Consider the following 25,851-nt stretch of genomic DNA (forward strand, 5'->3'; position numbering starts at 1 on the left):
CAAAAGCAGGAGGAAAGTGACCCCGGTCTGTGTTTTGGTGATCCATTCCACGTGAAAAGAGGATGCAGTGACATCATAAGACAAGATTCTGGTGATCTCAGGTACGCCATCTTAGCGAAGAAAGATGAAAAAGAGGGGAAAAAAAGAAGGTGGAAGTTGGCTGGATATACAAAATTATTAATAACAATTTTCATTTATTTTATTTTCGGCTTAGTCCCTTTATTAACCAGTGGTTGCCACAGCGGAATGAACCGCCAACTTATATAGTTTTTTTGTTAAGCAGCAGATGCCCTTCCAGCTGTAACCCATCATTAATAATTATTATTATTTTTCAAATAGGGTGTCACGGTGGCTCAGTGGGTAGCACAATCACCTCACAGCAAGAAGGTCGGTGGTTCGAGCCCAACTGTGTCAATTGGCATTTCTCTGTGGAGTTTGCATGTTCTCGTGGGTTCACGTGGGTTTCCAAAGACATGCGGTATAGGTGAATTGAATAAGCTAAATTGGCTGTAGTGTATGTGTGTGAATGTAAGAGTGTATGGGTGTTTCGAAGTGTTAAGTTGAGGCTGGAAGGGCATTCGCTGCATAAAACTTATGCTGGATAAGTTGGTGGTTCATGCCGCTGTGGCGACCCCTGATTAATAAAGGGACTAAGCCGAAAAGAAAATAAATGAATGAATTTTTCGAATATTTTCCAAGTGATGTTTAACAGTGCAAGGACATTTTTTCACAGTATTTCCTGTTATTTTTTTCTTCTAGAGAAAGTCTTATATCTTTAAAGCATTATTGACTTGATCTAAGAACACCTTATTTATTCCTATCTCTCAAAATGTATTATCAAAAGTGTGCGATCTAGATAAAAATTGCTTAACAAACCACATGTAGAAGAGGGTGGGCTGCTGGTTGGATTATATGAATGTGAAGATGTCCAGAATGGTCCTGAGGTGACAGTACTCGATGGTTCTCCAATGAACATATTAGTTCCTAATAACAGAGTGACAGCAGCAACACAAACACCGTTCATACATAATGATTGATCAGCATTATGTTGATTTTTAGGAATTAAGGCCTGTCCACAACAAGAACAATCCTTAACAGTGACTTCAAATGATACTGTTTTTCTGTGCTGTTATTATTTGAGTTTTGGTGTGCACTGTAAAATACAGTTACCTACTTTACTTTAAAAAAGGTGTAAACCTACTGACTTTTAAATTTAAAAAATTGAGCAAATCTGTTTTACCCTGGAAATGTTAAGTTGAATTCATTTTTATAATTACGCATTATCCACTCATTGGCCACTTTATTAGGTACACCTGTGCAACTGCTTGCTAATGTAAATTTCTAATCAGCCAATGATTAGATCACATGTAGCAACTCATTTAGGGATGTAGACAAGGTCAAGACGATCTGCTGCAGTTCAAACCGAGCATCAGAATGTGAAAGAAAGGGAATTTAAGTGACTTTGAATGTGGCATGGTTGTTGGTACAAGATGGGCTGGTCTAAGCACTTCAGAATCCGCTGATCTACTGGGATTTTCACACACAACCTTTTCTAGGGTTTACAAAGAATGATCCGAAAAACAGAAAATATCCAGTGAGCAGCAGTTCTGTGTGTGAAAATGCTTTGTTGATGCCAGAGGTCTGTTAGAAAGGCAACAGTAACTCAAATAACCACTCGTTACAACAATTTAGCATCGTGTTAACGCTACAGCCTGCCTAAGTATTGTTGCTGATCTCCATCCCTTTAAGTGTACCCATCTTCTGATGGCTACTTCCAGCAAATTACGCTCCATGTGATAAAGCGTCAATCATGTCAGACTGGTTTCTTGATCATGACAATGAGTTCACTGTACTCAAATAGCCTCCACAGTCACCAGATCTCAATCCAATAGAGCACCTTTGGGATGTGGTGGAACTGGAAATTTGCATCATGGATGTGCAGCTGACAAATCTGCAGCAACTGCGTCATGTCATGTCATGTCAATATGGGCTAAAATTTCTGAGGAATATTTCCAGTACCTTGTTGAATATATGCTATAAAGGATTCAGGCAGTTCTGAAGGCAAAAGATGGTCCAACCCGTTACAAGTACCTAATAAATTGGCCGGTGAGTGTAGTTCATTTACTTAATTTGAAGGCAACAGATTTACTCACTTTTATGAAGTAACATCAGCTTATCCCTTTATACCATGTAGATGCTATTTCTATTTCCTCAGAACAGACATAAGCATTCTTTTCAAATTATTCAATCTACTGTACCTGACGCTGAGCGAGTAATCAAGGATGGAGTAGTGGTGTTTATGAAAGGCTCTGCAATGACACTGGGAACTGCATTAGAAACAAAACAATTAATTGCATCTTGATCCTATCAAATGTATGGGATTTCTTGTGGTTAAAAAAACAGCATCATTATATAACTTTCTTTTCCCATGCAAACTGTTCCTGGCTGTCAAGGATTGTGGTCTTGATAGCCATGATTGCAGACACATGAATAATTTCCTAATATATTATATATGCAATCTGCATGTGGAGAACAACTGTTCAATCCTGGAGCAGCACATTCATCCACATCTGTGTAGGTAATGATCATTGAGTACAGTATGAATGAGCGTTTTTGCGGATGTAGATTCATTAAGACAATAAGCAAGCTGAAATCATACAGTATACTCTCACTGGCTAATTAATCCATCCAATCAAACAACTGGTTATCAATGCACATATCTAAACTTGCTATGCATCATAGTGACTTAGGCATATATAGCGGGGGAAATAAGTGTTGAACACGTCACCATTTTTCCCAGAAAACATATTTCTAAAGGTGCTGCTGACTTGAAATTATCACCAGATGTTGATAACAATTAAAGAAATACATATATGCAAAGAAAACAAGACTAGTTTACAAAATAATTTATGTGTAATAAAATGAAATGACGCAGGGAAAAAGTATTGAACACATGAAGAAACAGAGGTGTAGAAAGGCAGTGAAAGCCCAGACAGCAGCTGAAATCTCTCAGTAGTTCTTTAGCACCCCTCTGCCCTTCCTCATTGTAAATTCCAATAACATTGTTATTACACATAACACATGTTCTGATTTATTTATTTTTATGCTTGTATTGTTTGGGTTTTTACCAAAATCTGGTTCAAATCTATGTCAGCAGCTCCTTTCGAAATGTTATTTCCAGGAAAACACATCACGTTTCCCCCACTGTGGAAATAATTGAAGTTCAGTCTGAGCAATTATCTACTGTGAATTTCATGCAGACAGTACTTGTCATACCTTGCACCACCACATTAGTCACCTCCTCAATGTTCCCCAGCTGATAGAGTTTTGCAGAGATGTCTTCAATAGAGAAATCTTTAGAAGCACAAACGAGCAGAGAGGAAGATGTTGCGAAGAGCCCTGCTGACCAAGACCAGACATGATGCACAGAAAACTCAGCATTTCCCAGAGCACCAGTCACCTGTGGAATGACCCAAACTTTACATTACTGCTGATCAATATACACTCAAAAAAAAGATGATTGCTACTTGTTCAACTACTTATTTAAAATGAGTTGAAACATAATTCTTAACTTTTGGGGTGGACAATTTAATAATAATAATAATAATAATTCCTTACATTTATATAGCACTTTTCTGGTCACTCAAAGTGCTTAACAGATTTTTAGGGGGGGGGGGGGGGGATCTCCTCATCCACCACCAGTGTGCAGCATCCACCTGGATGACACGACGGTAGCCATATTGCGCATGAACGCACACCAAACACCAGCTGATTGGTGGAGAGGAGACAGAATGATGAAGCCAATTATGATTTGTGGATGGTTTGGAGGCCAGTGGGCAAATTGGCCAGGATGCCGGGGTTAAACCCCTACTCTTTTTCGAAAGACATCCTGGGATTTTTAACAACCACAGAGAGTCAAGACCTCTTTTTAACATGTCATCCGAAAGAAGACTATGAGTAAGAAGACTCTATCACTGAAGAGTATAGAGTCCCCATCAATATACTGGGTGACCAACACAGACCACAGGTTGAGCACCCCTTGCTGGCCTCACTAACACCACTTCCAGAGCAACCTAGCTTTCCCATGTCTCCCATCCAGGTACTGACCGGGCGCAGCCCTGCTTGGCTTCAGTGCGACCATGTAAGAGTTGTAGAGAGCTAGCTGCCGGCTAATTTCATTGTTTTATGTTCAACCAACTTATTTGTTTAAACGTTTAAGTAAACTTATTCGATTTGTGTTGGGATAACATGAAGGAACTGTTTGAAACCCAGCATTTTTACAGGCTACTCACTGCAGATAAAGTATTTGAGGTGTGCTTCAAAACGTTGATCTGTGTGGTTATCCTGTTGTTATTGGTTGGTGCTTAAGTCACCATTTTTTATGGAAGGTCATGGAAGGTCTCAGAAGTTTCATAATGTAATCTGGTGATTGTTGTGCATAATATGGGAAAAATGCTCCTTAGATTATTAAATGTTTCTTACACTTAAATAAATTCACAGAATTTAGTGGACCCAATGGTTCTTCTATTGTGTCTCTATGAAAACCCTCTTGTATAATTAAAAAAGCGATAGTTCAGATGACTGCTCTAGATTTGTCAAGAGTAAGAATTTCAATCACCTCAAAAAAAAGGTCACTTGAATGGTTTGTGAGCACAATTAAATGCACAGCATACCATATTATAGAGGTGTGAATCTACACTAGTCTTACGGTTCGGTTCAGTTACGATTATCATGCCATCAATTCGATTCAATTTGATATCTCGGTTTTTTATTTCTTCAGAGCACAGCAATTCTTGTATTAATATATATATATATATATATATATATATATATATATATATATATATATATATATATATATATATATATATATATATATATATATATATATATGTAGGGATTTTGTTTGGACTGTTCCAGTGAACTTTAATTTGTTTTTATAAATAAATAATTTTGTTTTCTTATTATTTTTGAACATTTGATTTTTGAAATTTTTTTTTATATATATATATATATATATATACTATTTGTAATACAATTTTGTCCTTTAATACAAACAATCAGATATATAAACTGTACCTTTAAACAACACAAGCATTTATAGCAAATAAACAAATATAAATATCCTGGTCGCTTTCTGATCCTTGTCTACCAAGTTCTTACACCCCTTTGATTGATCACGTGCTCAACAGAAAGGGCTTTGATTGGCTGTTATGCGCTGGCACTCTTCACAGATGAGTGACACAGATAAACGGCAGCGGCGATCACAGCTGATCTATGATAGTCACGGTGGAGAAAACTCTGCAGGCACGTGCTCGTGTCTGTATGCAGAAGTATTGCTGTAACAGCCGAGAGGAGAGGAAAAGTCACGCCAGCAGGTCAAGTGGGCCACAGTGAGAGAGAGAAATGGAGTTTACTTGGGGCTTCTGCTGTAAGTGTCAGTGAAAAGCAAACACACATGCAGTGAAATTGTGCACAGTTTCTGCGTTTTTAAGTAGTTAGAGCGTTGTAAATACTCGCGCTCGTCTCCCTTGCCATAGTAAGCTACGGCGACATAGCACATATGAGATAAATGACGTCAGTACACTATAACCGGTTATGATTATTTCTAAAACGATACAGAATTGTCTACGTCTGCATCACGGTGCACCAAAGTAACAATTAATTTTTGACACCCCTACCATATTATCTGATGAGTGTAAGAAATAATCCCAAAAGGCAATTGACTTTGTAAAGCCACATAAAACAAAACAAAAATACGAAATATTTGCTGAGCCAAAGTAGCCGAGCTCAGAGCCTAATCAGCCAGAATCGGCTGAGGTGACATGATGGCTACCAGCGAGACCTATCTGTCACTCAGGTGGCCACGCCCTTATTTATGCAAACTTAATTTTACTCAATTTAAATTTAATATAACATTTTTATTTTTATTTTTTTAATAATACATTTTTAATATAAAGTTTGCACCTCCCTCACAGTTGTCACAAAGAGTAGTATTAGCTTTATGCACCAAAACCATCTTTTGTACCAGGCTGTAAACATGTTTTTATCAGCTGTAAAATTGGCCAATTTAACATTGCAGTCAGTGAACATCTGGACCTTCTGGAGCCAGCCCCCAAAGGCCAGTCGATGAATTGCAGTTTCAGTTACTTCCGTGTTGGCTTCATGAGGGAGAGTGGGATGTTGCCGCTTGTTTTAAACCTTTATTAATTTCTTTCTTCTGTTGAACACAAAAGAAGATATTTTGAGGAATGTTGGCTGCTGGTATTCCATAGTAGGAAAAATGAAATACTATAGAAGTCAATGGGTGCCAGCTATCAGCATTCTTCAAAGTATCTTTTGTGTTCAACAAAAAAAAAACTCAAATAGAAACTCAAATAGATTTTAAACAAGTGAAGGGTGAGTAAATGATAACAGAACTTTTTGGGGTGAACTGTTCAATTCAATTCAGCTTTATTTGTATAGCGCTTTTACAATGTAGATTGTGTCAAAGCAGCTTCACATAAAGGGTCATCGTAACTAGATCAGGGTTGTTCAGTTTTTAGTGTTTAAGTTCAGTTCAGTTTAGCTCAGTTCAGTGTGGTTTGAAGTCATTATTACTGTCACTTTTCTGTATGCTAGGTAGGGAACTCTTTTGTTTTGGAACACAGCAAGATGATTTAATAGTGTCTGGCTGCAGACTTCTACATGTACTCTCAGACTCAGGCACTTTATACAGCAAATGATTACAAACCACTGAGTGAAGCAGTCTGGTGTGGTTCAAGAGACCTTTGTCGATTGCCAATAGCTCATAGGTTGTCCTTACGGTTATTGTCACGTTGAAGCACCAGGTTCTGTTGGCTTGAGCACAAATTGTATTTTTATATAAAATTTTATGTTATTTTATAATGAATAGAAATTCTGCATTCATTGCATGGGATAGTGTTTACCTGCTGGCACTGGCTCTAAACACCGAGAGATGCTGGAGTTGTTTTCAGTCTGACAGCATTTTTGCCACTGTGGACAATCTGTGTCCCAGTTGCACACAGTTCCAGAGTCGGAATGATTCCCTGTTGCTCTTGCTGAGGGACACAGTCCTGGTTTAGATGTGAATTCTGCACTTCTGTTCAAGGCTGAGATAAAAATAATATCAATCAATATATAAAATTGCATTCCTTCACTTTCCACTTTCACTCTGATTTAGTTGAACATACTTACGCAAGGCACAGTAACTACCAACTTGTTCGTAGCCATGGCAACATGTCTTCACCTGTCGGGAGATGTAATACACCTCTGTTTGATATGCTGTCTTATAAACGGTGACGTCACACATGTTCCATGGCAGCCACCCGCCACACGCTCTCCTCTGGGTGTATGGGGAGGGATAAGAGACCACCCTGGTCATCGACACTAGCTCATTCATGTTACACAGATGATAACCTGACAGTGTCTGCTCATATCCTAAAGAATGCAAGTAGATTAAATATTCAGTTCAATACAATGTAATAGTTTCAACACTCCTTAAAATTTGTGACCCTGGAACACAAAAACAGTCTTATGTTGCATTTGGGAAAAAACAAAATTGCATCATGGTTATTGCTTTTACTATAATGCCATAAATCATTAGAAAATAGGGACCTAATATGCATAAGTCACTTTTATAAGAGGCTTAAACACAGTTGTGTGGCAAAATCTGTGAATATAACCAGCTTCTAATGGTAAAAATTTATTCAATTTTTTTATAATCACACTCAGGGCTTGGCATTAACACCTGCCAACACGCCAAATGCGGGTAGATTTCACCTGTGGTGGGTCAGACAGCCACCTCCACTAGCCACTTTGGCCGGTTGAACATGCTATTTAAATTGTAGTTTTCTTACCCATTTCTTTCCCAATATGCGTAAAAATGCGATCTTAGAATTGAGAAGCAGCACGACTGACCAAACCAATTGCGTTCGCGCAAACAAAAGTAAGCAGGTAAATACCGAAGGAGAGGATGATCGTTCGTGCTAACAGTTGATGTGATTGTTTAAAACGTGTGCGCGCTCACATTTATAGACTTGACAAAAAGCGATAGTCGCGTACCCACAGTCTTGCTGCTTTTAAGAGCTCCTGATTTGTCTTTTTGTAAACAGCGCCGGTTGCTTTCGCTTTAACCATTGTTTGAACAGATTTTTAACAGGCCTAAATGTTAACCGTGTGCGTGAGATCATCCTTTCATTATCACATTCGGTATGTTTTTCACCTGCTTTCTTTTGCTTTCAGGTATTTTTGTTAATATGTTTTAATTATAATTTTTTTACAATAACATTGCTTAAATGGGAGATTAACTCCCCATTTGTGTGTAGCTAACTGGTGATCTGAGACCTTTAGCCAGGACAGATTACTGTGCATAGTTTTAGATAAATTTTTTTTTTAATAAATGCTTATATACTGTATAGTATACAGCTATATTTTGCTTGTTTTGACACGTTTAAAAATTGTGGACAAAAAAAAAATGTTTGGTGTGGTCAGAGATACATTTGGTAAATCGATAATTTTGTGCTCTGAAAAGTCGTGTGAAATAAAAACTTATTGTAATACAACACTTTAAATCCATGACTCATTTGCTCATACTCATTGAGCAATACATGACACACAAAAAGTTAAATGAATGAGCACTCATGTGGACATAACACAACATCTAAATCAAGTAATTTTTGCATGCCAAAGTTGTATTTATGCATATAAAATATGTTTTCCCAACAACAAAACTGTGGCTAGTGAAAATGATGAGTGGCTAGTAATGTTGTAAATCTACTAGCCACGGTGGCTGGTGTTCAAAACAGTTAATGTCAAGCCCTGATCGCACTTAATTAAACAGTCTGCAGAAACACTTCTCTCTTTGTACATGTTATCAGAGAGGTGAAAGCCCCGCCAATTAGTGACAATCTCTCCCTCATCAGCATGAACAGGCCTGAGTGAGAAGAAGCTGTCTGCCATTAGAGTTTTCATCGTACATGCTGAAGATAATATCAGGGAATAAAAGGCATAATTATTCAGGAGTTTTTAGATGCACACATGAACAGCGGAGTCTACTAGATAACCTTGAATAAAAATATCACAGTTTCAGGTATAGACCCTTTTCAACTTCCGGGTTTCTCAGTAGCAGAAGTCGTCATAGTTAGGGGAAAACTTAAGAGCGTAGCTTACTGCAGTGAATGGGAGAATACAACAAATACTTTTATTTACAATCTTATTTGCTCGAATAATAAAAGAAAAACTCCACGATGATGTTATCAAGACAAACAAAATTGTGTGAGACTGATGAAGGCAACTAGAAGAGAGAATAACATCAAATTTGATGTGCTGTCCCATAGACGTTGCATTAGAAGCCCCTCGCACAAGCGGTAATTAGTTTTTTTTGTCATTTGAAGCTAAGATGATATAATACATAAATAAATGTATATAAATGTTCATACAAAACTTTAAAATATTAAAAACTTTAAAGAATTTAAGATGATGATGACTGTTAAATACTGTTGCCCTTAAAAATTATATAAAATAGTCATAAAAATAGTACTTATACCATAGGAATGACAAAAAGTTTTTGTGGTTTTAAAACCTTGACATTTTTCTAAACTGTGGTAAACCTTAAAAACGATTAATGTCCCATGCTTTCTTCTTATGAGAACTCCTTTTGACATAATCAGATTTTCAGATAGCCTTTTCAGATTAGCCCTGATTAGATAGATTTTCAGATTAGCCATGTTTTGAATCTGCCACTATACTGACTCATAGGCATTTGTAACTCCACCCACTTTTGAAAAAAAAAAACACAATTTCATTTTAATTTAAAGCAACAGCCACCAAAACTGCACATATTTTGCATGTTGTAAAAAGGAGCAATAGGTCCCCTTTATGTTACATAAAATATTTAGTAATTTTCCCACCATCAATATAACAAAATACAATTTTTTGATTAGTAGTGTGCATAGAAGAGAACTTAATTTTGGACAATTTCAAAGGCAATTTTTTCAATATTTGTATTTTTTAACCATCAGATTCCAGATATTTACATAGTTGTATCTCCAAGTAGAAACCAAATATCAATGTTTTTTTTTTTTATCTTTCAGATAATGCATAAAACTCAATTTCCTAAATTGACACTTAAAACTAGTTTTTGTGGTCCATAGTCACAAAAAAGCATATGTCACATCATTTTGAAACAGTATTGAAAACACTTAATATTTGGTGTAAAAACGGGGCTCTGTGATAACAGTATTATTATTTTTAAAAAGAAATCTTTTTACAAGCTTAACTGTAAATGTTTGTACTGTCAATTTCAACACATCCCTAATTTACAGTAATTCATCCTGAATAAAAGTATTCAAAAATTGTACAATATTGAGAACAGTGGCACCAATGGACTAGTAGTCAGTGCGCTGATATGTAATGTAACTACGCCATGGGCACCCGGTTTGAGTAATGATTTGTTGACCTTTTCCAATCCCACCCCCTTCTCTCTACAACTTTAATTTTGTGTATATATATATATATATATATATATATATATATATATATATATATATATATATATATATATATATATATATATAATGTCCTATCATAAAGGCAAAAATGCCAAAACTAAAACTGTAACAGTAGTATATTTTTTTTTAAAGTATGCATATTTATAACACTCAGTTCAATTTACTGCATAAACACTATATTGTATTTTAGTGACCACAGTATAGTACAGGCCAAACAGCAGTTATACTTATTTGTAAGTCAAAACTACAAGTATAAAATTACATTTAGTTGAAGAGAGATTCAAATTTGCAAACAAAATCTCAATGGACAGAAAAAAATATCCTAAATTTAGAACGTTTCCAGCATCGCAAAGATTTTTTTTCCTGTGAGACAAACTCAATATGAGATGAGTTTACCAAAGCATGACAAGGTCAACATGAAATGTATATATTGTACTCTTCCTACCATCTAATTTTAAAATAGCAAAATTTTCCTACCTTCAATTAAAGTGTTATGCCCTCTTCCAAAGCCAAAGAGTAATGTGATTACCCAGGCACCAACAACCCAATGCATTTTGATGTGCCAAATGCTTGCTTCTTGTTTTTAAAACACACTAAGTCATGGTGAATGTAACAGGTTGCTCTATGAGCTCCACACATACACACACACTGGCACTCTCTGTAAGAAAGGCAAACCTCTCTGACACCTGCTTCTCTCTTCCACATCTTTCCAGACGCCCATCGTCTCCCTTGAGTCTGCTTTGATCCAAAAGACTCCTGAAACAACAGTAGACGATCAACTGCATGTTTAAAAAGCAATTTACTAACTATTACAGTATGATTTTTATATATTGAACTTTTATCAGTTAGATGATGTAAAGCTGGGAATAATTACTCAGTTTGACTGGAGTTTTAAGAATAAAATGGAATAATGATGCTTATTATAAACAAGAGTGACTATAATTTGATTTAGCATCTTACCAAACATTAGGTTTTAGTCCCTAATTTTGCTCCTCGTGTTCACTATTATGACTTATGTTGAGCAGTGTTAAATTATTATTATTATTGTTTTGCATTGACATCAGTGTCATTGTGCCATGATTAAAGCAGTTTGCTCAGAATAAGCTGTGCACACAATGTTCAGCCATTGAGAACATGCTACAAGTCGTAAATACAGCACAGACATTCACACACACATACGGACCGCAGATTATCTGCAGCCAGGCTGGCATTTGGATAAATCTAGCAGCTAATTAATGTGGTGTGAAAAATAGCCTAATTAAAGAATGTCAGTGTTATGCGCTCACCGAGTGACTAATGTGTTCTCATGCAGAGAGCAGGAGTGCACAGTGTACCGTGTGCTTGAGAAAATACTAAACGGATCGTTATTCAGCATGCTATTAGTCAAAAAAATAGACTGAGGAGAAAAAAATGGAGCTTAAAGTCGGCATGAAATCAAATGTACTCTTCCTATTTTTATATATGTACATTTAGATGCATAAATATTTGGACATCGACACAATTGTAACATTTTTGGCTCTATACACCAATACAATAGATTTGATGTAAACCAATGACATGACAACAAAAAATGTGCTTTAACTGCAGACTGTCAGCTTTAATTTGAGGGTATTTACATCCAAATCAGGTGAACGATGAAGGAATTACAAGAGTTTGCATATGTGCCTCCCACTTGTTAAGGGTCCAAAAGTAATTGGACAATTAGCTTCTAAGCTGCTCCATGACCAGGTGTGTTACTCCCTTATTATCCCAATTACAATGATCAGATAAAAGGTCCAGAGTTGATTTCAAGTGTGCTATTTGCATTTGAAATCTGTTACTGTCAACCTAATTGTATATAGTAGTGCTTGTTATAAACAATGTATCTGTGCACTTCATTATTCTCAAAACAAACTTTCTTTACTTCTGGGTAGGGTTGCACAAGCAGTGTGCAAGTTAAAACGTAGCCTAGTTGTGACTTAAAGGGACACTAAGTTACAACTTGCACATTACTAAATACTTTTGTGTTGCACCACTAAACTTAGTTTAAACGTAACGATACGTTCCAACTTAATATTTACGGCAGCCTCCACCCATGTATAATGACAAATTGACAAAAATTGACAAATCAGCATTGTCAGCATTAGTACTGTATTCTTGACACATTTGTACTGTTGTCTTTGGCTTTTTGTCCTCTGCTGCCATCAGTCTGTTCTTTTTTTTTCTTTTCTTTTTTTCTTTTCTTTACTTTTTTAACTGTATTTTTTATATGAAAGTACATTTTACAGTAATGTTTATTAATGTGCATTGACCCTGTAAACAAATAAACTAAACTAAACTAAATGGTAGAAAAGAGATGACGGCGAGATTAATTTATATAGAGAGCTCATGATAATAATGAAGAATGATCTCCCTCTCCTCAGAGCCTTATGTCCTCTCAAATCTTCCATTTTTGTTTTCGGTTTATGAAAAAAGTTTAATTTTCACATCTGGGCTGGGTTGCACCAGCTACGTTATTTCTTAAACTGGAATGTAAAGTCCACACTAGGGGCTTAGTAACTAGTTTGTAACTAAATTTGATCTTACTCCGGTTGCACCATATGTTCTTAAGGTAAACCATAGTTAGTAGGTCATAAGCTCTCTGTAAAGTCATGCGTAGCCGAGGTAAATGATGTAATATATAATAAAAAGCATTTTGAAGAAAATAAGGCTGTGAGTAGAGGGAGATCATTCTTCATTATTATGGTAAGCTCCTTTATGTAAATTAATCTCGCTGTCGTTTCTTTTCAACCATTTTACATGGGGGAGGCTGCCGAAAATATTTAGTTGGATTGTATCGTTACGTTTAAACTAAGTTCAGCGGCAACACAAAATATTTAGTAGTGTGTAAATTGTAAATTAGTGCCCCTTAAGTCACAACTAGGCGACGTTTTGACTTACGCACTGCTGGGTAGGGTTGCACCAGCTGATCGTAAGTTCTGTCTTAAACTGGAACGAAAATTCCACATAGAGGGTCGGTAAATACTAAACAAAATTTGTTCTCACTTTAGTTGCACCTCATGGCTCCTTAGTAGTTAGTAGGTCGTAAGCTCTCTGTATAGTCATGCGTAGTCACGTTAAATGATGTAATATCCATTAAGAAGCATTTAAATCGTTTAACTGCTTCACTATTCGGCAACTAATGCGTCTGTATATAACTGTCCTGTAAAAATTAAATGACAGGCTACATTTTTAAAGTACACTACATTACAGTCAGCCACTAATCATGAAGAAATTCTCATTTTAATTAATGGATACAATTAACACAAAACACCTTGAAAGGAAATTAAACTCTTTAAATTAAACTCTTCTTTCACAAACCGCAAAAATGTGAGTTTTGGGAGAAAAATAAGGCTGTGAATAGAGGGAGTTAAAAGCTTACTAAGAGCTTGATTAGCTAGCCCAGGTGTGTCTGATTGAGGTTAGACCAAAACTCTGCAGGACACCGGCCCTCCAGGATTGAGTTTGGGCAACCCTGGTTTAAACTAAGTTAAGTGGTGCTACACAAAAATATTTAGTATTGCGTAAGTTGTAACTTGGTGTCCCTTTAAGTCACAAATAGGCTACGTTTTAACTTGCGCACTGCTGGTGCTACCGACCCCAGGTCACATGCCTTAAGGGTGGGGTGAGGCTATCAGTCTTTTAGGGCGGGGCTATCAGGGCGTGTCTTGTGTCTTTTGTACATTTGTCAAACTTCCTTCATTTTGTTAGCATCGGTCATCTTCTAACAATCCAATTGATTCACAAAAGACCAAATCATACACTGCCCTAAATTTCTTTCCCATTTCAAGAGCGTAAATCACAATATGGGAAAAAACAATCTTAACTTCCGTACTTTATGCTGTCTTCAAACATCCTGTACAAAATATGTTTTCTTGTGTTTCTTTTAAAGAGTGAAAATATGATATTGCGACCAATTCCAGTGCATTAATTTAAAGAAACAGCAAGCAATATTGACGTTGTTCTGCAATGCGGAAGTGCTCTCGTTTTTGTGATTGTTTTAGATTTTCCAATTGAGTTGCCTATGGGAGAAATGACTAGAAATAATAAACGGCTGAAAACTGTCAAAATACTTGCTCAACAAAAAAAATGTGTTGAGGCGTATACATGAAAAGTAGAATAATATAAGTAGATAATATCAGTTTGCAACATCAAGCAGCATGACGAGCTGTTTTAATGTTTAAAAATCAATGGAAGTGAATGAGACCAGAAGTCTTGAGCCCAAATTATTCCTGCACCCGCTTGTGCATGAAGAATAAGGTCAATGGAAGATTGCAAAATAAGTTAAAAGTATATAAAATGGCTTATGAGAGTATGAGACATTTTTTTGACTTCTCATACATTTTTATTTTTTCCACAAAAACAATTAAATCCAAAAAAAAAATGTAAATATAGTGAATGCAGTTTTCCTGCACAAACATTTAAAATCCACGTGACAGAGTTAGTTTCACTTTCTTACAACTTGGCTTGTGCACAGGTAAATGCAATTTAAATCTCCCTTAGGAAAGTATAATAATGTCCCATGACACTTTGACAGAGCTTATTAATTATATTATTTTAATTAGTTTCAGAGGGAAAGAGCTCAGATCTTCTAGAATTAGGCCTGTGTGCAATTATTGTTAGTTATTCGCCTTGATGAGCGTGCACATATCACATATGGTGTTTTATAGCATAGAAATATATCATAAGCAACTTAATCCAATTAAAGTCTTTCAGGGCAATACAGTGTGATTATTTAGAAGAGCTAAAAATTAAAATCGAAAAATTTGATTATTTGTGCTGAAACTTTTAATGATTTTCTAATTGATTAAAATGTTTTTATTAATCAGATGAAATTGATTTTATTTATTGAGCCAATATTTTCAATTAAAAAGGTCACTGTGGTAATGTCTCTCCTTTTTGCTAATCAAATGCATTATTGTCTGCAAACAGAAGAGCACATTTTGGATAGTAGTTTAATTTTTTATTTTTGCAACTTTGCTATTAAACATTTGAATCAACGACAGGAATATGTTGGTTAAATCAGCGGCATGTAGACCTTGGCCTGGGGAAATGATTGGAAATATATATATAATTATAAATTTAAAGCAGTTAAGAAGTGATTTAATCAATAAAAGGAAATAAGAACAAGTAAGTAAGTAAATAGCGTACAATAAAAAGTAGGTGAAAAAATCCATAAAAAAATAATACATTTTATCCAAATAGTATTAATAATATATTGGTATTCTGTTGTCAAATAAAACGATAAGAAGATGTCTGAACACATGGCAAAAATATGTAAAGGTAAAGCTTTCCCATATCATTTATTCTCCATTGTGGTTTCTTTCTTTCTTTTTGAAGAAAGCTGGTCAAAAGACAAAATCTATGGACATTTTTTTTTCTGTGCAGAATTTTATTTTACTTTTTTACAAAATCTGCAATTTATGCGTAGTGATTTTGAGAGTATAGTAACTAAAAACTTAACATGTAAAATAAAAATAATAACTTTTTGACTTTTATTTAAGTTTTACAATGCGATCCTGCATTAATATCTATGTTGATCCTGGAATGTCTTTTTTTTTTTTTTTTTTTTTGAAAATGTAATCCATACCATTCCCTACCCCTAAACCCAAATATAACTGTAAATTATTCTCAAAATCAGATGGGAATTATAGTTGAATAACAATCATATAGAAGGATAAACCTAACCGTAAGCCTAAACTTTACATAAACTGTAAACATATCCCTTAATTATGATTGGCTGACTGGAATGTTGTTCTAAGATCAACATTAAGATTAATCCAGGAACATGTCCTCCTTGGTAAAATCAGGTTGGTGACTGTCATATAATATACACTCACCGGCCACTTTATTAGGCATACCTTACTAGTACCAGGTTGGACCCCCTTTTGCCTTCAGAACTACCTTAATGCTGTGTGACAAAGATTCAACATACTCTAAAAAACGTTGAGTTATTTATTTAACCCAGTGGTTAAGTTAAAAATATTTGGTGCATTGTTGGGTCATTTTGAACCTTAATTGGGTTATGTATTAATAACTCAACCAGTTGGGTTAAATATTTGGTGCTTTGTTAGGTTATTTTTAACCTTTATTTGGTTATTATTTTAATATCTTAACCAGTTGCATTAAAAAATTGGAATTTCAACAGTCAACTGATTGAACTGGCACATAACAGCTGGATTAATATGCGTACGTAATGTTGTTTTTGCATTGTAAAGTTAATTTAAGCTCTATCGCAATAATATTGATTTTTTTTTTTTAATTACCTCTTCCTGCCATGTTTTTATATCCATTTCACCAGCACTCTTAGTTATTGATGATACAAACGCGCCCTTCATAGCCGATCTACATTAAAAACCCTTAAGTGTCTGGAACTTAAAATGTAATGGAAATAAAGCATTTCCAATATCTTTGAAAATGAAATGTTATTTATTTACACAGCCATAATGTAAAACTAATAGTAGTACTGCTAATAGTAGCAATGGTCATACCAGAATGGGAAAAAGCAACATTTAATCAAAATAACCCAATGCATTGCATCACATTATATAATCCAATGCATTGGGTTAAAATAAGGTTCTATAATAACCTATAGTTGGGTTATATATTGTGGTATTTTTAACTCAACTACTTTAATGGAGCCAGGTGCTGGAAATGTTTCTTAGAAATTTTGGTCCATATTGACATCATGATAGCATCACCAGGGGTGCCGCTAGGGGGAAAAGTTAGGACCCCCCCCCCCCCCCCCCTCCCATATATAAATAAATCAATGATTAAATACATACAGTAGGTTTGTGTGTGTACATGTGTTTGTGTGTACATATATTTCTGTTCCTCTGTGGGGGCACCAGGGTAAAATTTTGCTTAGGGCACCCTTTTGACTAATAGTGGCCCTGCATACAAGCATTCATATATCTTATACAATTACTTTAATATAAAAACTGAATAAATATATATTTACACAGATTGACATAAAATAATAAGTAGATTGAATGATGAGCTCAATAATAGTAAAAAAAATACTATGTAAGTCAGTGTGTGCCTGTGACCAGCATTCTTCAAAATATCTTCTTTTGTCCTCAACAGAAAACAAGAAACTTGAATAAGTGTGAGTAAATGATGACAGATTTTTTTGTGTCCACTATTGCTTTAAATGACAAGAGTTATGCGTTTCATTAATAGTATTTAAAATATAATGTTATTTAGAGCATGTGTTTGCATAAAATAAAAATGTACAATGCTTAGTTTCAGGCGTTTATATACATTTAGGCAACAAAAAGTATGTACAATATAGGATAAATTGCCAAATATGTGGCTCCTCTGCATCTAAAAGTTTGAAAACTCCTGGCTCAAATGCTCACTTGCAGGAGAATGACAAGCGAGCTGATTTCTATACGCACTCTCAAAGTAAAATGCCACCTGTGACTTTAACGAGTGTGTGCATACGTGCAAACATATCTCCACTGTTTATCAGTCCGTCATCCTCCGCTCATTTCCTCCGTGCCCGCCCACAGCTCACGCGGCAGCCAATCGGAGAGCAGCACACGTGACGAGCGCTCTTAGCGATGACCTCATCCCTAGAGTGGGATGACGTCAAATACAAGATGGATGGAATCACGACTGCTTCATGCTCAACGCAACTCTGAAACAAAGTCCAGTGTCGGAGCTCCGCGGCGCCCAAAGCCACCCAGGCAGGGTGAGTCCAAATCCCCAACAACTTTATTTCGTCGTCTAATTTAAGTAGTTGGATGTTGTTTGGGTAAAAGCGGGGTTTCCTGACGTAACGCCGTGGAGATTTTCTCGCTCTCACTCTCTCACCAGCCTGTTGTGCAGGATGCGACGTCTGCGCAGTTGGTGACAGAGTGTGTGTGTGTGTGTGTGTATGTGTGTGCGTGCGCGCGCAGACGCGTGTTCTCGTCGCTTCATTTCCGATCTTCTGAATACTGAAGAAACGCAACCGGTTGCTTGTGTTTTGTGACGTGTTTAATAATGTGCCCGCAGTTTGGCAGCGCAGTCAACAAATGGTTTCATTTGAGATTATGATTTAAGCAGGATTATGCTGTGAAATTATGTCGGTTGCAAATCTAAACATACCCACGCCTCATTTTCATGAGCGAATAGTCCCATAAAACCAACTGTAACTAACGTTAGACATGATGTAATCAGCATTCGCTGTGCGCATGCGCACACACTGACAGGCCACTAACTGGGTTTTACGCTTTAATTTGATTGTCGTAATATTATAATGCGTTGGTTTAAATTGTGCACATGAGATTAATATGCATGTTTTTGGTGTATCTGCATGTTAAACTTTATTCTGTGCAACAGTTTTATCAAAATAAGTGAAACAAAACACTATTTTAAGTGCATATTTTGTCAGACATGATTTTTGTTTACATGTGTGTTATAGAGTAGATTATGATAACTAGGGCTGGGCAATTTGGCAAAAATGCAATCTTGATAATTGTTTTCCATACTGAATGATATCGACATATGAAGAGTTAAGATGCAAAACCCTCTAAATCCATCAGACGTAGTATTTTCTATCAGGCTCCTATTTTTAGGTGCAGAAGTTTCATTTTATTTGTAATGATAAGGTTATTAGCTGGTAAATAGGCATGGGACGATAACCATTTTCAAGGTATATCGTTGGGCTTCAAAAAGTCAATTTTCTGTAATTCTGTTCCTAAGGTATGAGTATGATTTTTTGTTTTTCACGATTCAATATAATATTGTTTATCGGCCCAGCCCTAATGATAACCCTTTAAAATTTTAATGATCAATTTTTGGCAACTTGTTATAATGTAATAATAATGTAGTTTGTACATTCCAAATTGCATAAATTGATATTAATAACTGATCTATTATGAATAAACATGAAATAACAATGCACATTGTATTTACAGATGAACATATAGACCATTTCAATGTGGGGATTTTATTGGCTCAAAAACATTTCCTGCTTGTTGTCAAACTATTTCATATCTGTAACATGAGGTGATTCAATCATAACTTGTTGTTATAACAGCTATAGTAACATTATTTATCAATATGTGGAAGTTTCTAGACTCTCGGAAGCTATTGAAATTTAAAATGTGAAACAGGATATACGTCAGGACTATTGTTATCGTTTACATGCCTCAAAATGGTCTATACGTTGTCTTGTGCATTAAAGGGGTAGTTCACCCACAAATAAGGTTTGATGTTTAAGTACTCACCCTCTCGCCATCCAAGATGTAGGTGACTTTTCTTCTCAGACATATTAAAGAAGATTTTTTAGCCGAAATATGATATTTGTTGATACTGCAAATTCAAGAACATAGCCACTGCCACTTTTAATATTACAAAATAAATAAAACAACAAAGACCTGTGACTACTGATCATACAATAAGGTCATTTGAAGTGAACCAATCAGTCTGTACAGGAAACTGCACATTTTTTATAACACTATACTACTAGATACACTATACTAAATACACAATTTATGAAAACACGAACTTGGAAAGCCTAAGAATGTGTAAAAAAACAGAAAATGTTAATTTTGGGGCATCCCATGTCTCTTGTGATGTCACTAAATGTGTGTTTTCCTTCTTATTTTCCTTCACAGCCAAAATGGAAAGCCTGGGGCACTACTGTAACCCAGCCCATGGTATTTCACTGCTGGGTTCCCTCAACGAGCAGCGCTTGAAAGGCCAGCTCTGTGATGTTGTGTTGTTAGTGGGTGATCAACAGTACCAGGCCCATAAAAGCATCCTTGCAGCCTGCAGTGAGTATTTCCAGTCTGTGTTCTCCAGAAGGGACTCGGAGAACCGCTCCATTGTTCAGCTTGACTTCTGTGAGCCTGATGCTTTTGAGATTGTGCTAAACTACATCTACTCCTCGTCTCTGTTTGTGGAGAAATGTAGCCTGGCGGCCATACAGGAGCTGGGATACAGCCTCGGCATTCCTTTTCTAACCAACATCATGTCTGTAAGACCTCAGGCTTCATACTGCGTGTCAAGAAAAAGGATTTCAGCTTCTGAGGAGGAGGATGGCACCTATCAAAAGAGAAGCGTTATTGTACATCAAGGTCAGGAAGATCAGTACGGCATTGATATGTTTCAGAGGAAAAGTTTGAGCCTTCAGGGAAAATTATTTAAGCAGGTCACAGAGCATCCCGCACACAGTTTCAGTGACCAGAGCCAATCCTCAGGACAAGTCAAACCAAATGAAAAAGAGACTAACAGCACCTCCAGCAGCAGACATTCAAACAGCAACACAGTCGATGGCAGCTGTGGATCTATCATCTCCTCTCCAACATCCATACTGAGGCGTCGGACTGAATACCGACCGCCATGTATGAGACCACAGCTAACATCCTCTGTGTCATTCAGTGAGTCAGTACAGCATGCTAGTCTACAATCAGATCAAGCTGATGGAGCCATCGATGGAGGAATGGAGACATTGCATGATTCCAAACCAGTGGGTGAGCATCAAGGTCTACGAAACCAAACCGTTGACCGGAGTGGGCCTCTTATTAAAAGTCTGCTACGCAGATCATTGTCCATGGATAGTCCAGTCCCAGCCTTTTCTCCAGCATTAGAACTAAAAGACTCACAAAGTCGAGAACAATCTGTTGTCAAGTTAATGCCCACATTAGCAAGGTCGCCCCCTCCTGAATTTGTGGATCAGGTGTCAAAAGATATGCCGCTTCTTCTCAGGTCGAGACATCCAATTATGTCAGAAGGTACTCAAACCAACCAACACAGGATTAAAGCAGAGCCCAGCAGTCCCCTTGCTGACCCTTCTGAAATTGTCCGCATTACTGTTGGAGACAACCTGCCGGTGAATTTTAAAGACTTCCAGGCAAACTATGATGAAGGTCCCAGAGGGTACTTCACTGCCTCTGTGAAGAGGAAGAGTAAGATGGATGGTAGTTACATGCCCTTTAAGAGATCCAGGCCTGTTAATGAGCACCATCTGTTGCATCAGGAGACCACATTAGATGAAGCACCTTACAATTCCAACATAGACAGTTGCACTGAGGAACCTGGAGAACTTCGGCCAAACAAAATGTTTAAGTGCTGGAACTGCCTAAAGGTTTTCAGATCGAACGCGGGTCTTTATCGACATGTGAATATGTACCACAATCCAGAGAAGCCGTACGCTTGTGACATCTGCCACAAACGCTTTCATACAAACTTCAAGGTCTGGACTCACTGCCAAACTCAGCATGGCGTGGTGCAAAATCCTGCACCCTCGTCCAGTTCCTACTCGGTCCTGGATGAGAAGTTTCAGAGGAAGCTAATTGATATTGTCAGAGAGCGGGAAATTAAAAAAGCCTTGATTATGAAGCTCAGGAGAACCAAGCAAGGCCTGCAGTCGCAAACCTTCGGCAGGAAAAGCAGGCGATCACGGTCATACGGGTGCCCCTTCTGTGGCAAAATGTTTTTTTTCCAGTCGCACTTAAAGCTCCACATGAAGGGTCACTCCAGCGAACAGGCTAACCTTGAAACTGATCCTGAAAAAGACCTTCAATATAAACAGCAGCAGCTGCCACATTTTAAAGAAAGTCAAGACAAGGATGCTTTTTCTTGCCGGCTTTGCAATGAGAAACTCCCTACTTTGACTGAGTTAGAAGACCATGAGCGCGCTTGCAGGTATGCAACTGTCTGTCCATACTGTGGGCTTCGATTCTCCAACACTGTGGTCAAGAAAGACCACGAAGCACACTGCAAGTACAAAAAGCTGACCTGCCTTGAGTGTATGCGCACATTTAAGTCGTCTTTCAGCATATGGCGTCATCAGGTGGAGGTTCACAATCACAATATGATGAGTGTGAAGGAGCAGCTAACTCTCAGTCTCCAGGAAAGCAATAATAATGAATCATCCAATGCTCTTGGAGTTCCTCCTACTCAGGAGTCGATACGTGACCCAAGAGAGGAAGCAGCGTACAGTGACTCCTCAGTTCCACCCATGTATGATTCAGAAGACTCATCATCCTATGTCCCAGAGGACTTGAGTGCTCATGGTCAAGGGGAGTTGCAGGTTAAAGAGGAACCTCAAGAGGAAGCAGTGTCAGCTAAGGATAATGTGAGTGGTGCTTCTATCGGACCAGAAGAACCAGGGGTTTGGCCTTGTGAGAAGTGTGGGAAGCTTTTCAGCACCCACAAAGACTTGGAACGACATCAGGAACTGCTTTGCCACATTAAACCCTTCATCTGCCACATATGTCACAAAGCATTCAGGACCAACTTTCGCCTCTGGAGCCACTACCAGTCCCACATGTCCACATCTGAAGAGCCAGGGATGAGAGAAATCGACAGGCCTCAGTCTTCTCCATCTCCTTCTCCACCTCTTACTATTTCCATCCCAGAGCCTCCGTCTTCTCAAGAACCCCCACTCAAAGCGACTCGATCTGGGGTGGACGCCTCTGAGGACGAACCAAGGGGCTCAGCATCACCATCAACCAAACTGAAGAAGCTAGAGCAGGACAAGAATGGTGACAACGAGCCTGGTGAACAATCTCACAAGTCCGACAGCACAGATAAAACGACCACGCCTCAGGAATCCGACACACTATTTTACCATGCCCCAACGCTCTCCGCACTCACTTTTAAACGCCAGTACATGTGCAAATTCTGTCACCGGACTTTTAAGACTGCTTTCAGTCTGTGGAGTCACGAACAGAGCCATACGTAAAAGTTGCACATTTGTAGCCCTAACCGTTGGATTCGACTAACTCGCAGTCTAAACCCAGGGATTTATTATTAGCATTTGATCATACTGAATACTCCTCCTTTCTGTTAACAGTATTCAGACTGTCAGAGGTACCTTGGATTGCATGCCAAGAGTTGCATCTCCCTGTATTATAAAGTTTATTGAAAGACTGTTATTAATGAAACCAATTTATTTCACCTCAAGTACTCTTGGATATAGATTATCGCAAACAAACAATGTGTGATTTCCTTCCCTTGGGGATTGGAGACGCATACATTTCTTGTTTTAGTGGCCTTTATACTGTTATTTAGCACTTTTTGAGCAATTCCAAATAAATATTGTTCTCTATTTAAAGCACAGGCTGGTGTAAACATGGCGTTTGTTTTAGTTAGAAAAGAAAGATCAAATTGAAATCAATTAAATCGCTTATTGCTAGCCTAAAATGATAGCTGTGGGTTTAATTCGGAAATGAAGCTATGTTGATTTTGTTATATGCCCAGTCCAGCCCCCTGCCTACGTCGCTATTTGATTGTTTAATAAAACATTATTTAATGTGATTTATAATCACATAACAAGCAGAGGAAATGGTATCAAAAACGAACATTAAGGAAACATGCTATTAATTTAATTTCGACATTGCTAGTTGTATTTTTATTTTATTTTAAGAGTATTCTGTTCACGTGTTTCTTGCCAGTTATGTAGACTTTCATGGTATTTCTCTTGTGGATGATATTCAGTGATTGTATTGAACAAATAGAAGGCTTTATATGTACAAATGGCAGGTTTTGGAGTGATTACGTTCTTTAAGCAGTTTAGTGTGTGCCTGCGATGTGGATCTTCTAATACTTTTATTGTACAGGACATGCAGTATATGTGGGAATTACTTCTCATAAATGTGTAGAGATGAAGTTCAATTAGATTTTCACACTGTATCGGTACTGTATCAGTACATTGTGAGCTGTACCGTAGCGCGAGCTCAACTTACCAGAACTCAGTACTCAGTGATTAATGAAGTCTTGATGCAATGTTGAATGGTTGGACATTCCTGATGTGCGGTCGAGCTTTTCTGTGACGGTATGACCCAGAGAAGATCTTTATTCTAAAATATGAAAGCACAAAAGCAACAATCTTATTTCTTGGTATATATTTAGCAACTATTAACGAATTAAGTAAAAGTCTTCTTCCCTTACATTAGGGGATGTTTGGCTTGGCAAGCTTGTGGCCTTTGTTGAGCACAAAATTATGTTGCTTGCTCTTTGCATTTTCCATCAGCTACTGTCATTTAATCTATATTAAGATGAATAAAGCAGTAATACATTCCTTCCTAATCCCCCACCCCCCAAAAAAAAGGTATTGATAAACTTCTGAGTTGGCTACTTCTCAGGATTGTAATACTTTAGTTTGCAGTTACTTTCGTCCCCAGTATTACGACGCTATCAGCTTTTTGTTAAGGTTAAACGAATGTCCTGATGATAAAATAACTTTAACTGAAAGATTGTATGACGTTGAATGAATAACGGTGATGACAGAACGGAACATTTAATCCTCAAAATACATTTTTATGGTCTTCGTTTGTACAACATTTGCTCTGTTTTATGAAAAAGTATATCTTTTGGTATTCCTGTGGTATCACTGCAATAACTAATATTTGTAAGCACTTGAATTGTTCTAACGTGGCTTTAAAAACTGTATCAGTTTTTGTGTTAAAGCATTTTCTACTGTTTTCCGTGCTTGCTTTCTAAAAATAAATATCAATACTGTGCAAATGAAATGGTATCTGTTTTTTATCAACCATGATTTGGACTTGGTGTTAATTACAAAATGATCAGATAGTCTGGTTAGATAGTCTTTTATTTTGTTGTTTAAGCTTATCAATTGTGTGAAAAATATTTTTAATGGGAGTGGGGAAACCAGTCTAAAAACTAGTGTAACGGATCACAAATCTCACGCTTTAGATCACATTGTGGTTTTTCATTTACAGATCGGACCATTTTTCGGATGAGCAAAAAAGAGGAGTAGACAAATATTATTTGCTTTCCATTTATTATAAATACTTGTAATTTTATTACAAATAAATTTAGGAAATAATCAGCTGAATAAAAATAAATAGTAAAATATTCAGTAATATGAAAAATTCACTATTACTACTACTACTGTTGCTGATAATGTATAAATCTAACAATATAATTCGTACAACCCATATTTATTTTAGTGTCGTTTTCAATCATAAAACTTCATGTTTCATTGCTAGATGTGTCATTTTTGAACAATTATTCAGTGGCGTATTTTTGATGACTGGTTGTCGCCACCTACTGGTTAAATAATGTAATTTGCTGCCTACAACTTTTATTTTTGAGCGTTGTTAAATGCATATGACGCTGAATTTAATCTTTACCATGAACATCAGTGGTTATATCTAAACTATAGACTGTTATCCCAATACTTCATTGTTATTTGACTGTTTGTAACTTCATTACCAACTCAAAAGACTAAAGATTGAATCTGTTTCCAGGTTTTTGAGTTTTTCAAACACAGATTTGAACGCATCGATTTGTAGGATTAATAAACATCTGCAAATCACCATCATTTATCATTTGTTGCGTGGGTGTTACGATCCTGATC

At 36.8% G+C, this 25,851-nt stretch overlaps 2 protein-coding genes across 8 annotated transcripts in view; one reads left to right on the plus strand and one right to left on the minus strand.

The window, feature by feature from the left end:
* The window catches only part of umodl1 (uromodulin-like 1), a 35,540-nt gene extending 16,847 nt beyond the window's left edge, over nucleotides 1-18,693 (minus strand). Inside the window, exons 1-9 of one of the 6 annotated variants that reach the window (XM_073914112.1) lie at nucleotides 18,624-18,693; nucleotides 11,187-11,267; nucleotides 7,198-7,440; nucleotides 6,930-7,112; nucleotides 6,734-6,840; nucleotides 3,277-3,460; nucleotides 2,259-2,327; nucleotides 877-984; nucleotides 1-110 (exon numbers count right to left, since the gene is read on the minus strand). The exon at nucleotides 1-110 is cut by the window's left edge and continues 154 nt beyond it. In XM_073914112.1, the coding sequence (XP_073770213.1) occupies nucleotides 1-110; nucleotides 877-984; nucleotides 2,259-2,327; nucleotides 3,277-3,460; nucleotides 6,734-6,840; nucleotides 6,930-7,112; nucleotides 7,198-7,440; nucleotides 11,187-11,232 (1,050 nt within the window). In that variant the 5' untranslated portion in view covers nucleotides 11,233-11,267; nucleotides 18,624-18,693. 6 annotated transcript variants of the gene reach the window in all.
* Nucleotides 18,119-25,000, plus strand: zbtb21 (zinc finger and BTB domain containing 21). Of its 2 annotated transcripts, XM_073914976.1 has the most exons (3): nucleotides 18,119-18,225; nucleotides 20,138-20,296; nucleotides 20,428-25,000. In XM_073914976.1, the coding sequence occupies exon 3, from the start codon at nucleotides 20,494-20,496 to the stop codon at nucleotides 23,209-23,211; it is 2,718 nt and encodes a 905-aa protein (XP_073771077.1). In that variant the 5' UTR covers nucleotides 18,119-18,225; nucleotides 20,138-20,296; nucleotides 20,428-20,493; the 3' UTR covers nucleotides 23,212-25,000. The 2 variants fall into 2 exon arrangements, with proteins under 2 accessions (XP_073771077.1, XP_695193.8); XM_690101.10 differs by having other exon boundaries at nucleotides 20,138-25,000.
* The last annotated feature ends 851 nt before the right edge of the window (nucleotides 25,001-25,851 follow it).

The sequence above is a fragment of the Danio rerio genome, chromosome 10 (genome assembly GCF_049306965.1).
Source record: "Danio rerio strain Tuebingen ecotype United States chromosome 10, GRCz12tu, whole genome shotgun sequence".
Classification (NCBI taxonomy): Eukaryota; Metazoa; Chordata; class Actinopteri; order Cypriniformes; family Danionidae; genus Danio; species Danio rerio.